Below are 13,948 nucleotides of genomic sequence, written 5' to 3' on the forward strand. Positions count from 1 at the left end.
ACATTATGAGCCTTTGAGGTCAAAACCATGGTTTATTACTCTTTCTGTGTGGGGAAGGTACCCTGTGCTATGTATTCAATCAAATTTGTTGAATAAATGAATGAATACAACTAACCTCACTCCCAAGTCTTACATTTTTAGTAAAAAGCGGCAGAGGACAAATAAACAAAAACACCTAGTGTCAGAGTTTTCATTAAAAGAAAATCCCAACAAACCACCATTTCCAGGCCTGCTGAAGGTTAGTTTACATTCAAAGCAAATTACTATACCTTCTCTTTGGTAACTGTAAAATTATGACTTTGAGACACAAAAAGACAGTAAAACATTGTATGTGAGGAATGCAGACTGCTCTGTGTAAAACAGTACTTCCTCCCAAAGCGGGCCATTCCCTCTACTCTGCTCTATTTTCTTCTCACAGTGCCCATCAGCCCCGTTGGCACTCCAAGTGTTTACTCTCTGTCTCTGCTGCTACATGGTCGGCCTGGAGGGCAGGGGTTATTTTATTCATTTTATTCCCAGTGTCAAGAATCCCTGGTGCCAAGTGGGTTCCTGCAGTGGGGAAGTTTACTTTTATGTTAAACATAGTAGTTTACTTGATTTAAAGCAAATTTGGAAAATTAAAGGGAAGTTTAGAAATCACTCATAACACTGCCACTATACATAATCACCGCTGACTTTTCTGTTTTCCCCTTTGTATACGGTGCTAGATTGTCTTCCTTTTCCGAATATAGTTGCATTTACACATTGCATATATGTCTGTACTATTTTTTTAAAATGTCATAAAATAGGCAGATACATTTTTGTAAGTTCTTCTGATACAAAAGTTAAAATGAAAGTGGCTGTCTGGCAAAGCCCCACCTAACCAAAAATGCAAGAAACCTGAACTAACAGTATACTCACTGGACTTTTTAAAACTACAAATAACTTTAAATGTTTGAATGATAATAGTCAACTGGTACATAAAGTCAATATTAGCAGAAAGAAGAGGCTATTACAAAATTTTAGTACTATGTATCTTCAGCTTTTTTGTCAATTTTTTTCTTCCAACAGCTTTTTATAATGTCTTTTAATTTACATAGAACCCCATCACCGAGGTCTAAGGGAAGCAATGCCTTGCCCGCAGCATTATAGAAGATTCTGGTGGCAGATGGGAAGTTGGACTTGTTGGCCTTGAAGGTTGTTCCTGACCTTGCGGTTCCACAGTCAAGCAGAAGGGACGGCCTACCCGCCTCTGCACTCTGGACTGTAGCCTGGAGGAGTCTTGCCCCTGATTCAGCAAGGCGGTCAGTGTCATAGAAAGGGCTTTATCGAAACATGTTTCATTCAGAATCTGTTCACTGCCTGGCAGATAACTTATTCTTTTGCCCTAAAGTAGTTAAATTGTGCCATGTATATAATTAATTTGAATGGCACCTTTAATAACCAAGATGATATTTTCTCTGCAGAGTATTAACAAATTCATGACATTTTCCTTCTTTCTTTCTCTATTTATTTTTGGCTTGCTACAGAGCACAATGTCTCAGATCCTGATAAGAGACCAAGGCAGTCCCTGGGCAGCTGGCCACTTGGGTCCTGCCCAGGTCAGCTATACCAAGAGAGCCTTCCAGTCTCACACTGGGGCTCTCCCAGGCCAGGAGGGGCCCCAAATCCAGGGCCAGAGAAGAAACTGAGCAGGCATGCAGTCACCTTTTCATCTCTACTTATAACTTCTGGCTGTACATCCTCCCTGTGCCTTTTCTTTCTCACTAAAGCTGACTGATCAATTATCACCAATGAGAGGGGATTAAACTACTACTAAAATCTCTATTTCAAAGAAATGCTGCTTTCTGCATCACATATAATATCACCGTTTTTACAAAGAGGGTGAACAGTTTAGGGTGGCAGCTAAATAAGAATGTACCCCCTCCAAAACTGCAGAGAATATGTAAAGACTTTATGAAAGACTTCGAAATAAGGAACAGTGGGCACCCTCACTAAACCATCACTAAGTACCAATGCTCACCTTCACCGTGTACTCTAAGATTTTAAATTATATGAATTATGGGTTTTAACATAATAGCTTTTATTTTTCTGAAACCAGGTAAACAAAGCTTCATTCGTTTCAGCGGCTCTCTTAGAACATTCTATAATAATTGTGTCTTATCTTTTGGTTCCAACTGTTTATGGCTGTGACCACAAAGGGCTGCACTCAAACAATGATATCATTTTGTTTGAGACAGAGTTTCTATAGAGTTTTATTTGGTGTCTGGCCTTTTCTCTAACACCTCACAGAAGCTTTCTATGGCCACCTTTCCGTGACCACAAAGCAGCTGGTTCTCTGTTTCACGCGGCCTCATAAAGCACCTGGGCACTATGTCCACAGCCCAAGTTATCTGAAGTTATTTATTAAACCATGTGACAGAAGCACCAAGCGCCCAACAGAAACCATAGGGCAGAAACCACAGTCTGCACTCTCTGATACTGATCTCCAGTCAAGTTACTTGAGTTTCTGTTTTGAATGCGTTTGCCTATTTTTAAGAAAAAAAAAAAACCTTGCCACAATCCACGTGTGAACATTTATTTGTTTGAACATTTTCTCTGTACTCAGTCTTATTTCTTTGGTACTTTCTGGTCAGATTCTGGGGTGTCAGTTCACCACCTCGATTCTGTTTTCAAGATTCTAAATGAACACCTTGCATTTCTAATCTTTGTAATGTTTTACAAACAAAGCATTTAACAGAACTTGTATGTGCTACAGTCTATGAGACCAGAGAAAAGAAAGACTTACTGCTAGAATAATTTTTGCAAGTTTAAGGCTCAGCAAGTCCGAGCCAACATCAACTAGTTTATATAGGGTCTTCAGGAGAACACTTCTTCTCTTAAATTTATTTCCAAGCATGTTTCCTTCCTCTAAAGCATGATGAAGTTGTGTGCAAGTGGCACAGACCATTTCAATGTTTTCTTCTGTTGGGGCAAAGAGAGTAAAGCAGAACTTACTCACTGAGGTCAAGTTTTTGAGTGTGTCAAACACAGACTGTACGCAAAACCCCATAATTACCTCCCTGAACATCTTCAAATTCCTGAACTATGTTGTTTTCTTCCCCTTTTCATTTCCATCTGTCTGATTTTTTTTTTTCTATTTTGTTGCTCCATTTCCTACCATGTTGACTTCTTTACTAATCAGTTAGCTTATCTAGAACACACAGTCTTTCAGAGAGTGTACTGAGGAGGGGAACTCCCGATTTCACTGGCTCTCCTTTATTCCTCCTGCCCGCCACCCACCAGGGCTCTGCTCAGGGCCCTGGAAGCTTCTGCTTTGCATCTCCACCTTCACCCCTCTGTCACACAGTTCCAAGGACCCAGAATGTTCTCCTTACCTTCATCCCTACTGATTTTGGTCCTTCAAGGCCCTGTTTATGTTCTGGCTCCTCCAGAAAAGGTATACAATGCCACATTCAACAAATACTATTATTTTTCACACATATATGTATGCTGTTCATTTTGCATGCTAGTAAGGTAATGCTCAAAATCCTTCCAGCTAGGCTTCAGCAGTATGTGAACCGAGAACTTCCAGATGTACAAGATGGGGTTAGAAAAGACAGAAGAACCAGAGATCAAATTGCCAGCATTTGTTGGATCACAGAGAAAGCAAGGGAATTCTACTTCTGCTTCATTGACTACACTAAAGCCTTTGACTGTGTGGAAAATTATTAAAGAGATGGGAATATCAGACCACCTTACCTGTCTCCTGAGAAACCTGTAGGTGGGTCAAGAAGCAACAGTTAGAACTGGACATGGAACAACTGACAGGTTCAAAATTGGGAAAGGAGTACATCAAGGCTGTATTTATCACCCTGCTTATTTAATCTACATGCAGAGTAATCATGTGAAATGCCAGGCTGGATGAATCACAAGCTGGAATCAAGATTGCTGGGAGAAATATCAACAACCTCAGATATTCAGATGATACCACTCTAATGGCAGAAAGCGAAGAAGAACTAAAGAGCATCTTGGTGAAGGTGAAAGAGGAGAGTGAAAAAGCTGGCTGAAAACTCAACATTCAAAAAATTAAGATCATGGCATCTGGTCCCATCACTTCATGTAAAATAGATGAGGGAAAAGTGACAGAGTTTATTTTCTTGGGCTCCCAAATCACTGCAGATGGTGATCATAGCCATGAAATTAAAAGATGCTTGCTCCTTGGAAGAAAAGCTATGACAAACTTAGACAGCATATTAAAAAGGAGAGATATCACTTTGTTGACAAAGGTCCATACAGTCAAAGTTTGGTTTTTCCAGTAGTCATGTATGGATGTGAGAGTTGGACCCTAAAGGAGGCTGAACACCAAAGAATTGATGCTTTTGAATTGTGGTGCTGGAGAAGACTCTTGAGAGTCCCTTAGACTACAAGATCACATGAGTCAATCCTAAAGGAAATCAACCCTGAATATCCATTGGACTGATGCTGAAGCTGAAATTCCAATACTTTGGCCACCTGATTCAAAGAGCTGACTCATTGGAAAAGATCCTGATGCTGGGAAAGATTGAAGGCAAAAGGATAAGAGGGCAGCAGAGGATGAGATGGTTAGATAGCATCACCAATTCAATGGACACAAATCTGAGCAAACTCTGGGAGATAGTGAAGGATAGGGAAGCCTGTTGTGCTATATAGTTCATGGGGTCACCAAGAGTCAGATATGACTTAACAACGGAACAACAACAACAAATGCATCTGTGTTACATGCCCAGTGTCCTCAAAGAGGTACGCTGAGTAGGAACCGTGTCTTAGACATCTTTGTACCGACAGTACACAGTACAGGGAGAATACTGTACTGACAGCCTGTAACAAAGTTTAATGCAGATTCACTTTCTATTAATAATATGCCTATTGATGAAAACAATGATCAATATCTTCTTATGAGAATAATGCTCATTATCTTAGAAAAGAAGGAGCAAGTGAAACAAAACCTCAAAATGTCAGCATGTCCACCATTATTTGGAGGTGAGTATTAGCAACTTAAGTTAAATGAAAGTTGCTCGGTCATGCCTGACTCTGCGACCCCATGGACTATACAGTAAGGCCATGGAATTCTCCAGGCCAGAATACCAGAGTGGGTAATCTTTCTCTTCTGCAGGGGATCTTCCCAACCCAGGGATCCAACCCAGGTCTCCCACATTGCAGGCAGATTCTTTACAAGCTGAACCACAAGAAGCCCAAGAATACTGGAGTGGATAGCCTATCCCTTCTCCAGGAGATCTTCCCGACCCACAAATCGTACCAGGGTCTCCAGCATTGCAGCCGGATTCTTTACCAACGGAGCTATCAGGGAAGCCCCAAGTATTAGCAAAGAAGATAATAAAAAGTAGACTTTCATCAGGAAGCAGGGGAGTGCTTCATTTTATAATCAGAATTCCGAGGAAAACAATTTTTGAAACTGGTAGCCAATTTTTGAAACTGGTAAACCGAAAGTCATACATGGAAGAAAAGCTGCACACAAAATAGTACATGAGGGGAAATGCAAGGACCCAGGGTATAAGACATCCAGCTGAAAAATATTATCTCTGATAGATTTCGTCACAAAATTTAAAAGTAGGAAACCAATCTTAAATAAATACCATAATGTGCTCTTGAAAGCCCACATAGAGGAAGTGTGCGCCTGCAGAAGGAAATGACTCAGGCCATTTTTAGCTCTTTTCAACAATAACATCTAAGAAAAAATTTTAAACCTCAATAGTTAAGTAACCTTCCATGCCTTTCAGTTAAGCACTTAAATAAAATGAATTGATGGGAAATGACTGAGACTAACTTTAAATAAAAGGAAAAAAACTGAGTTCTATTGTAAGAAAAATACTTTTGTTTTGTTGTTTCATTCTTCTGTTACTGGCAGTTTCTTCACAAACCCAAGTCCAGGCTGCAGGCTACTCTGTAGACATCAAGGTATTTTTCTAATACTTCCCTCCACACACTCTTCAGCCTGCTGGGTTCTACTCAAGAGTAGCTGTTTTAGCTTAAAAGAAATTAAAAAGGAAGGCACCAGGGTCAAATTCTAAACTACCAATCAAAATACCTCTTTCTACTGGTTGGTTTGTTATATCTGCCAGGTAGCTTCAAAAAGACAGCCTGAACCTAAAATCAATCAAGATCCTCGAGGGACTAAAGCTAGTGGGTGAAAGTTTGATGAGTAGCAGAAAGCAAGGTAGACTCTGCAGTAACTTTTCCCCATAAGAGACCTATTAACTACAAAGGGAAAAATAGTAACTTTACATTGAAAAACCATGCAGACACCACCTTCCCCAAGTGATCAAAGTCCACATCACCAGTAACGGACCAACTCAGCATCCCGTGCCTCCTGATAATCATATACCCAGGAAGGACACAGAACCACTCAGGCTGCACGCCTGCCCAAGTGCCTAACCACCATCAAATGGTGAGAGAGTACCAGACAAACTCAATGTGTGGGGGCAGTCTATGCAATAACTGGCCTGTGCCCAAGGACATCAAGATCACGAAAGGGATGTGACAAGTAACTGTATTCAGGATTTTCCTTCCCTATGAACAAAATTATTAGGATAACTGGCAAAATCTAAATTGGGTTTGTATAGTGTTGTATGGTGATTTCCAGATATGTAATAGAATGCCCTTACTTCTAAAACTACATGCCAGGGTACTTAGGAATATGGGGTGTCATAATGGCAACTTATTCTCAAATGGTTCGAAAAAGGGGAAAAAATGTGTGTGTGTTGAGTAGGGGGTGTATAGAGAAAAAGAGAGCAAGAGAGAGAGAGGGAGGAAGGGGGAGAAAGAATTATAAAGCAAATGTGGTAAAATGTTAGTATTTTTGGAATCTGGGGGAAGAGTATACAGGATTTCTTTGCACTATTCTTGCAACTTTTCTGTAAGTCTGAAATTATGTCATAAAAAAAGGCAGGAAAAAAAGGAGAGAGAAATAAAAAGGAATCTCAAAGGGTCAAGTAACCTGTGTTGGTTTGAATTTGCAGGTGTAGAACCCGCGGGTATGGAGGGCCAGCTATACAATACCATTTTATACACAGGACTTGCGTATCCACGGATTTTGGTATACTCAGGGGTCCTAGAACCATACCCTGTGGAAAACTGCCACCGTTTGCTGTTTTTCAATTTGTCTATGGAAGAGATACCATTCTTCAGCATTTAATCATCCCCTGAGAAGGGAGATTCATCTACATTTCGAATCCCAAACTCCTCAATTTTCTCTGTTGTGACAGAGCCCTCAGAACCCTCTTAAAATCCTTCTCCAAGACAGGCCTCTGTGCTGCTCGTCACCTGCCCTGCTGTGCTTTCTTCTTTACCACCAAGCACCCCCAGAGAGCCCAGGATGGGCGAGGCTGTTCGAACCTTCAAGGAAGTAGGTCTTTTGCACAGCTTTCCTGGTGGGCTGGTGGCCAGGACTCATTTACCCTGCTTCTTCTAGGGTTTCTTCCTGTGGCTACCATGCTGGTTTGCTCATCCAAGGGGCACTGGTTTCACAGTTGCTAGTGATGGCCTCATGTGTGCTGTGGGCCAGGACTACAGCTCCAGAAGAGCCCATTTCAACTTCAGAAGTGGAATCCCTGAAGAGTGGCAAAGGGGTAGAAAGCAGGAGCAGGGGCGTTTCCCTGCCAAGCTGTCCACAAGGTCACCCTGGCAGAGGCCCATGGGTTGTAGGCCTTCACTGCTGGGGCGTTCCAGAGTTCAAGGGCGGGGCACATCCAAGCCCACTTCTCTCTCTGAGTGGCATCCCCGACAACCATGTTCAGCCTTTGGAAAACTGGATATACAGCCCTTCCTCAGGAGCCACAGGGTATTGGCTCTAGGACCCCTGAGTATACCAAAATCCGTGGATGCACAAGTCCTGTGTATAAAATGGTATTGTATAGTCGGCCCTCCATATCCACGGGTTCTACATCTGCGAATTCAAACCAACACAGAATAAAGTTCCACTTACAGCTGATTGATTCCGTGGATGTGCAGCCTGAAGCTTTGGAGGGCCAACTGTATACACCTGGATCTAGAAAACCATGGGCATACCTGCCAAGGATGTCATTCTGTGAGACTTAGCCAATGTTTCAGAGGATTGAAATCTATTTTAATTTTGCACTGTTATTCATGAACTACCACACCAGAGAGTTCAAACTGGCATTTTCTTGGGCAGAAGTAGTGGTAATTTATATTCTAAAGGGACTTTAAGAAGTAGGTTCTCTTGTGGTATTTAAAGTATAATTCTAAAATTAGGTTTACATGTAATATTGAATACATACATTACTGGGTAAATAGATGATTTCACTTGTTTCTGAACAAGTTCACAGAAATGACAAAGTGTACTGAAAATATTAGGGCAATGGGGAACATACAAATAACTGCAGATATTTTCGATCTAAAGCTACTTTTTTTTTTTTACCTTTTTCTAAGTCATGCAAAATGGGTACTATCCTTGTATTCCAAAATACTTCATCTACTTCTATTTCTGTATTCTTTTCTTGCAAGTCAGCTTTTGAGCCTGCAACAGAAAAACAGAACAAGAGAAAGAGCCGTGAAAAAGGAGTTACAACTAGAGCACTGCCAAGGAGACTTCGTTATCCATCCCTAAAATTAATAAACTCTGGAATTACATTACACTTTGCCCCCCCAACCCAACTAATTCTAATGAGAATTACATGTCTTCTAATCAAATCAAATTAAATTCAGTAAAGATCATGTAAAGAAATCATAACTTTAAACTCTGATTGGGACACTGCATAAAGCCTTCAGCTTTGTAAATGTTGATATTATTGTCAGCGAGGCACTCTGGAGTTCTGGCTTGTTTCTGCTTGTTTGTTTTTTCTTTTTAAACATATCCCGCTATAACATAAAATAAATAGAAAACTGTAGATATGTAAAGAACAAGGATTTTGAAAATGTTTTAATGGAAAATTTTCTGAGAGGGAGGCCTGCAGGGACTTTCTCTCCTACAGAAAATAAAATGTTCACATTATTGTGGGGCCAGTGCTTCTCACACCAGTGGTTTTGTGTGGGGCAACAGGAAGCCTGAGCTCTGGGTGCTGACAGACCTCAGTTCAAATCCCAACTCCGTTACTGACGCACTGGGTGACAGGGTCTGGTTTCTTATCCTTTCTGAGCCTCATCAGCAAAACAGAGATTAAAATATTTGCCTTCAGGGTTATGAGAATTCAAAGACACGATGTAAGCAAAGCTCTGAGCCCAGTGCCTAGCATCTAGAAGCACTCAGTCAGCATGGTTTCACTTCCCTGGTTAAAAAAAACCAATAAAGAGGTCATCCCTGTCTGAAGTGTATCAGGCTGTGTGTTATCACCAGAGCACCGAGAGAGAGGCAGCCTGAGGAGGCAGCTGTGGGCGAGTCAGAACTCCCACAGATGGTGTACTTTAGATCCAGCAGGTCTGCATTTTTGTCACAACACTCTCAGGAGGTCCCCACATTGTCACTATTTTCCAGATGAAGAGAGGGGGGCTCAGGGTTATTAAGTAACCTGGCCAAGGTCACAGAGCTTCACAGCATTGCACTTGACCTCTTCGGGGGCTATTCTGCCCTGAAGCAAACTGGCAAACTAAAAGATAACTTCGGGGAGAAACGTAAATCGCATTAGAAAATGCAAATCACGATTACACTGCACACAGGCAAGATCTAAAACAAAGACTGTCTAGCCAGGAGTGGCGGGGGTGCTGCCGGGCCAGACACTCAGAAGCAGTGCTAGAGACAAAATCCACAGCCTTCCTCCTCTGAAGGCCTCGCCCTCAGGCCCTCAGGCTTTCCAGGTGACACTAGTGGTAAAGAACCTGCCTGCCAACGTAGGAGACGTAAGAGATGCGGGTTCGCATCTTGGAGGAGGGCCTGGCAACCCCCTCCAGTATTCTTGCCTGGAGAATCCCATGGACAGAGGAGCCTGGAGGGCTACAGCCCATGGATCTCAAAGAGCCAGACATGACTGAAGCGACTTCGCATAGGCACACGTGGTGCTTACCCTGCTTTACATATTACTGCCAGCACAGTCTTCTGAGGCAGCACCCTGCAGCAGAACATATGACTATAACACACTAAAGAAACAAAAACGAGCACTGGACTCCCACCAGCGCAGGTCAGGCACTGTCACTAAATGAGTTTATACAGTATCTCAGCTCTCAGAGCTCCCGAGGTTCAGGACCTGCAGGAAAAGGATTGCAGACCACCACCTCCATCTTCTGGCTCATTACTCTTACAAATCTTCTCTGACACTGATAAATCACGGATATGGATCCTAAAAGTAAACACGACTATTCAAGCTGTATAAACAACATAGTTGCTCATATTCCCAGGTGTCGGACACACTCAAAGTCCAAAGTATGAGAAATAAAATCAACATACATCAAGGCAAGGGGAAAGCCCAGAGATAAGAAGCCAGACAAATAATATAATAGACAATTATCCATGACAAACTTAAACTTCTTAGAAATACAGACTTCAGTGAGTCCAAATTTCACTGATTTCAGTTGAAATCAGGTTTGTTTGTTTTTTACCTTCTATGCAGTATGCTCTCTTAAGCAGAACCACTCTGTGAGAAACCACAATTATCAAACCGTTTGTCAGGACAAACAAAATTGATAACGTGTTCACCCCAGGAAGAGCTGAATTACAGGGGTGAGCCAGAAATTACAGAGCAGTTTGTTTAACCTTTGGAAAGGAAAGGCCCTCACAGGCCCTTCCGAGCGCTTCCAAGACTTGTTTCTTCTCAGAACAGAAGTTAGCCAGACACTGTGGCGTAAGAGTTTGCTTTCAACCCTCTCCCAGGAACCCCCCTGTGAGCTGGGGTGTCCAGCCATGGCCTTTCCCCTCACGCACCTCCTCCAACTCTGCGCTCTCAAGAAATCTCATTTTATACACTAACCCAGCTCCTACCCTAGAAACGGAAGCCTGGAGTCATGTGATCACTTTTTAAGATCACCAGATGATAAATAAATACAATTTGTCTCAGTCTTGGGCAACAACCTAACATTCTAGAGAGCACTTTCATCTAGGTTCACAGTTTGCTAAATATAAAAATTATGATTCAACAGGAAATTGGGTAAGTCAAGCAGAAATTTCAGCATGTTTTTTTGAAGATTTTGCTGTCTCAGTGGTTATAGTTCTTCACCACAGCTTTGAGTTCGGGACACAAAAACTTAACACAATGTTTATTGGCTGCTGTTTTTAGCATGCACATGTAAGATGCTTAGCAACAATGCTGACTGGGAAATCAGTCTAAGATTTTCTTGACTACTACAGAAATTCCTGCTGGTCACAAAAGTCATTTTATTGATAAGAAATTAGTTTGGAAGATAAGAAAATATTTTTTGAATTATTAGCTTGGTTTCATAAAAGTTCATGTGCACCAAAAAATTATACGAAGAAGGTAATGAACACCTGTGTGTCCACAAATAGTCTGGTCAAATATTAACTGTATTTTCCTTCTCTTCATTTCAAAGAAATAAACATTACAGATATTGTTAATGCCCTCTGTGTGCCTCCCCCAACCATCCCCCTCCCCAAGGGTTACCACCACGCTAAACTGAATGGTTATTTTTATCACATTTAGCACATAGATCTGTATCCATAACAACACATGCCTTTGTTTTTGCAGCTTAATTTTTTCATGTGATGTTATGTTTATATTCATTTCATTCAGTATTATAAATGTACTCCAGGTCATTTTTCTAAGTGCTATATCCCACTGCATGAATATATTCTGTAGCATTTCTAGCCTGTGATTTATATTGTTACGTATTTCCTCAAACAGTTTAAAGCCTCAAAGGGCTGGTTTGATGTAGCTAATACAGTGTCATTTAAGTAAGCCATGATTTTGACTCCTTTTCAATCAACTTAAGAACTGTGTAAATGTCACGTTTTGCAACCTTCCAAATGCTTCTACAAAATAATTTCCGTGCAGTCGTCTGTGAGGAAGTATAAAATCATTTATGTGTAGACTACAACCTATAGATGCTTGAGGCACTGGAGTCGAGTAAGGGTAAAGTGCTAAGACTGTTGTGAAAATAATAAAAATTTATAAAAATAAATGCTGATGTGAGACCAAGCTGGATAAAGTTCCTGGAAATTTCAGAGTGAGGCAACATCAGACATCTTTAAAACAAAAGATTATTCTACAGATGGAGATGCTGAGGACAAGATGCTGGGGACCTCTACGAACGCAGGAGCCTCACCTGCTCTGATGTCCAGCCTGCTCTGGTCTGGGCTGCAGGAGCTTGAGGAGGCCCTCGGACGCCTCTTCCCCTGGTCTCTGTGAGGAAGATGAATACACACAGCACTCAGCACAAAAGCCAAAGCGGTTCTCTTTCTGTGTCAAGAGTAGGCTAAATACAATTTCTGAAGAAACCACAGAGACTTGCTTATGAAATGGAGTTTGGTGCTCTTACTACCTCATTTTAATCAACCTCTGATTTTCAGCTGAGATTTACCTTTTAAAGACAAGTCAGGATGGGGAACACATGTATACCTGTGGTGGATTCATTTTGATATTTGGCAAAACTAATACAATTATGTAAAGTTTAAAAATAAAATAAAATTAAAAAAATAAAAATTAAAGACAAGTCAGATTTGCCTTACAATACGAAATACAGTTACTTAGAAACAACAACAAAATAAATCCTAAGTTTACTTTGCAAACCAAAAAAACTGATGAAGGATCTATACCACAAGAGGTCACTGTTACAATAAGAAAGAACTCTGCTGTGCTTGAATAACAAAAGCCGAGCGTTCAGGAGACCTCTTTCTCTTACACTCTGGTCTCTCACACTCTGGTCAGGAGACCTCTTTCTCTCACACTCTGGTGCACATGTGCTGCAGGCAAGAAAACTGTTCCCAGTTAGATCAGATGTGTCCAGGAATCACACAGGGGGGTCAGATCTGGAACCCAGGTTTCATAATGTCCAATTCACTGCTCTTTCCACCAAATTGCCATGTCTCCAATCTCTATTTGAAAATTAATATTCTATGAAAAAAATTTTAAAGAAATATTTGAAATGTTAAAAAATAGAAAGTAAATTCAGGCAGTCCCCAGATGACAAGTATTTTGTGCTTCAGATGAAAATTTGGTGGCTGGCCAACAGCAGAATTATATGCTTAGGTTTCGTTTGGAAGGTTATATATAATGTGGAAATGGTCTAGGAAGGACATAACTTCTCTTTAGCTAGAGCTGATGCTTAAACTAGTTACTTTTAAATATCTGTACAAAATTCCAAGGTAAAAAAACACAAAACACCAAGAGATTGATAGTGCAAGTTTTATGACAAAATTTCATTTTTATCATCAAATATAATATTTGCCACAAAAATCATGAAGAATGCACACACACGTGGCCATGGTCAGCCAAAAGCATCCGTATGTCTGTCTGTCCACTGCTCCTGCTTCCGCCGGAGTAAGATTCCCAGTGAATGTTCAGTGCTGTGTCTTGGCCCTCGGCCTTGACTGCTGCCCAAGGATTAGTTTCTCCCAATATCATTTTTTCCGTAAACATTTCCTTTTTTAAAAAACACTAGATTTAACATTTCCTCTTATCGTGCAATAGAGAAAAGATCAAGTTACTCTTCCCAAAGAGTCTGACTATTTAATACTCCAAAACAATTGCTTTATTTTATACACAGCAACAAAACAACAGATCTGGCAGCAAGAAGTCCTGGTCAGAGAAAGAAATGGGGATGGAATCCTTTTTGTCAACACTCAAGAGTAGAGATCCAAATGGAGATCTCGATGAAGACAGAAATAAAGGAAATCAATCCTATGAAAAGGCAAAATACCAAAAGTTTGGCAGGGTGTAAGGCCAAATACATTCCCAGACTCAGCACTCCTAGAAATGATAAGAAAATCTGAGGACCATAGAGGCAAGCCTTTCTTTTCATCGTTGTCCTAACAGCTACTGAAATCAAGCAGGATAGTTTGCACCTAACGGCCTTCCAAGTCCCTGATCCC

General features: G+C 41.0%; 1 protein-coding gene across 10 annotated transcripts in view; it reads right to left on the reverse strand.

The window, feature by feature from the left end:
• Positions 1-13,948, reverse strand: part of ARMC2 (armadillo repeat containing 2) — a 120,006-nt gene that overhangs the window by 71,608 nt on the left and 34,450 nt on the right. For 8 of the 10 annotated variants that reach the window (XR_015132922.1, XR_015132923.1, XM_086317389.1 and 5 more), the window contains 3 exons: positions 12,184-12,260; positions 8,396-8,494; positions 2,768-2,943 (listed from right to left, as the gene is read on the reverse strand). Coding sequence is in view for 6 of the 10 variants with exons in the window: in XM_086317389.1 (XP_086173515.1) it covers positions 2,768-2,943; positions 8,396-8,494; positions 12,184-12,260 (352 nt within the window). In the remaining 4 variants the exon portion in view is untranslated. The remainder of the gene's footprint in view (positions 1-2,767; positions 2,944-8,395; positions 8,495-12,183; positions 12,261-13,948) is intronic. The other 2 variants (XM_086317395.1, XM_086317396.1) reach the window with 1 other exon arrangement.

This window comes from Bos grunniens, chromosome 9 (genome assembly GCF_055505025.1).
Source record: "Bos grunniens cultivar Pamir isolate PY7600 chromosome 9, Bosgru_T2T1.0, whole genome shotgun sequence".
Taxonomy (NCBI): domain Eukaryota; kingdom Metazoa; phylum Chordata; class Mammalia; order Artiodactyla; family Bovidae; genus Bos; species Bos grunniens.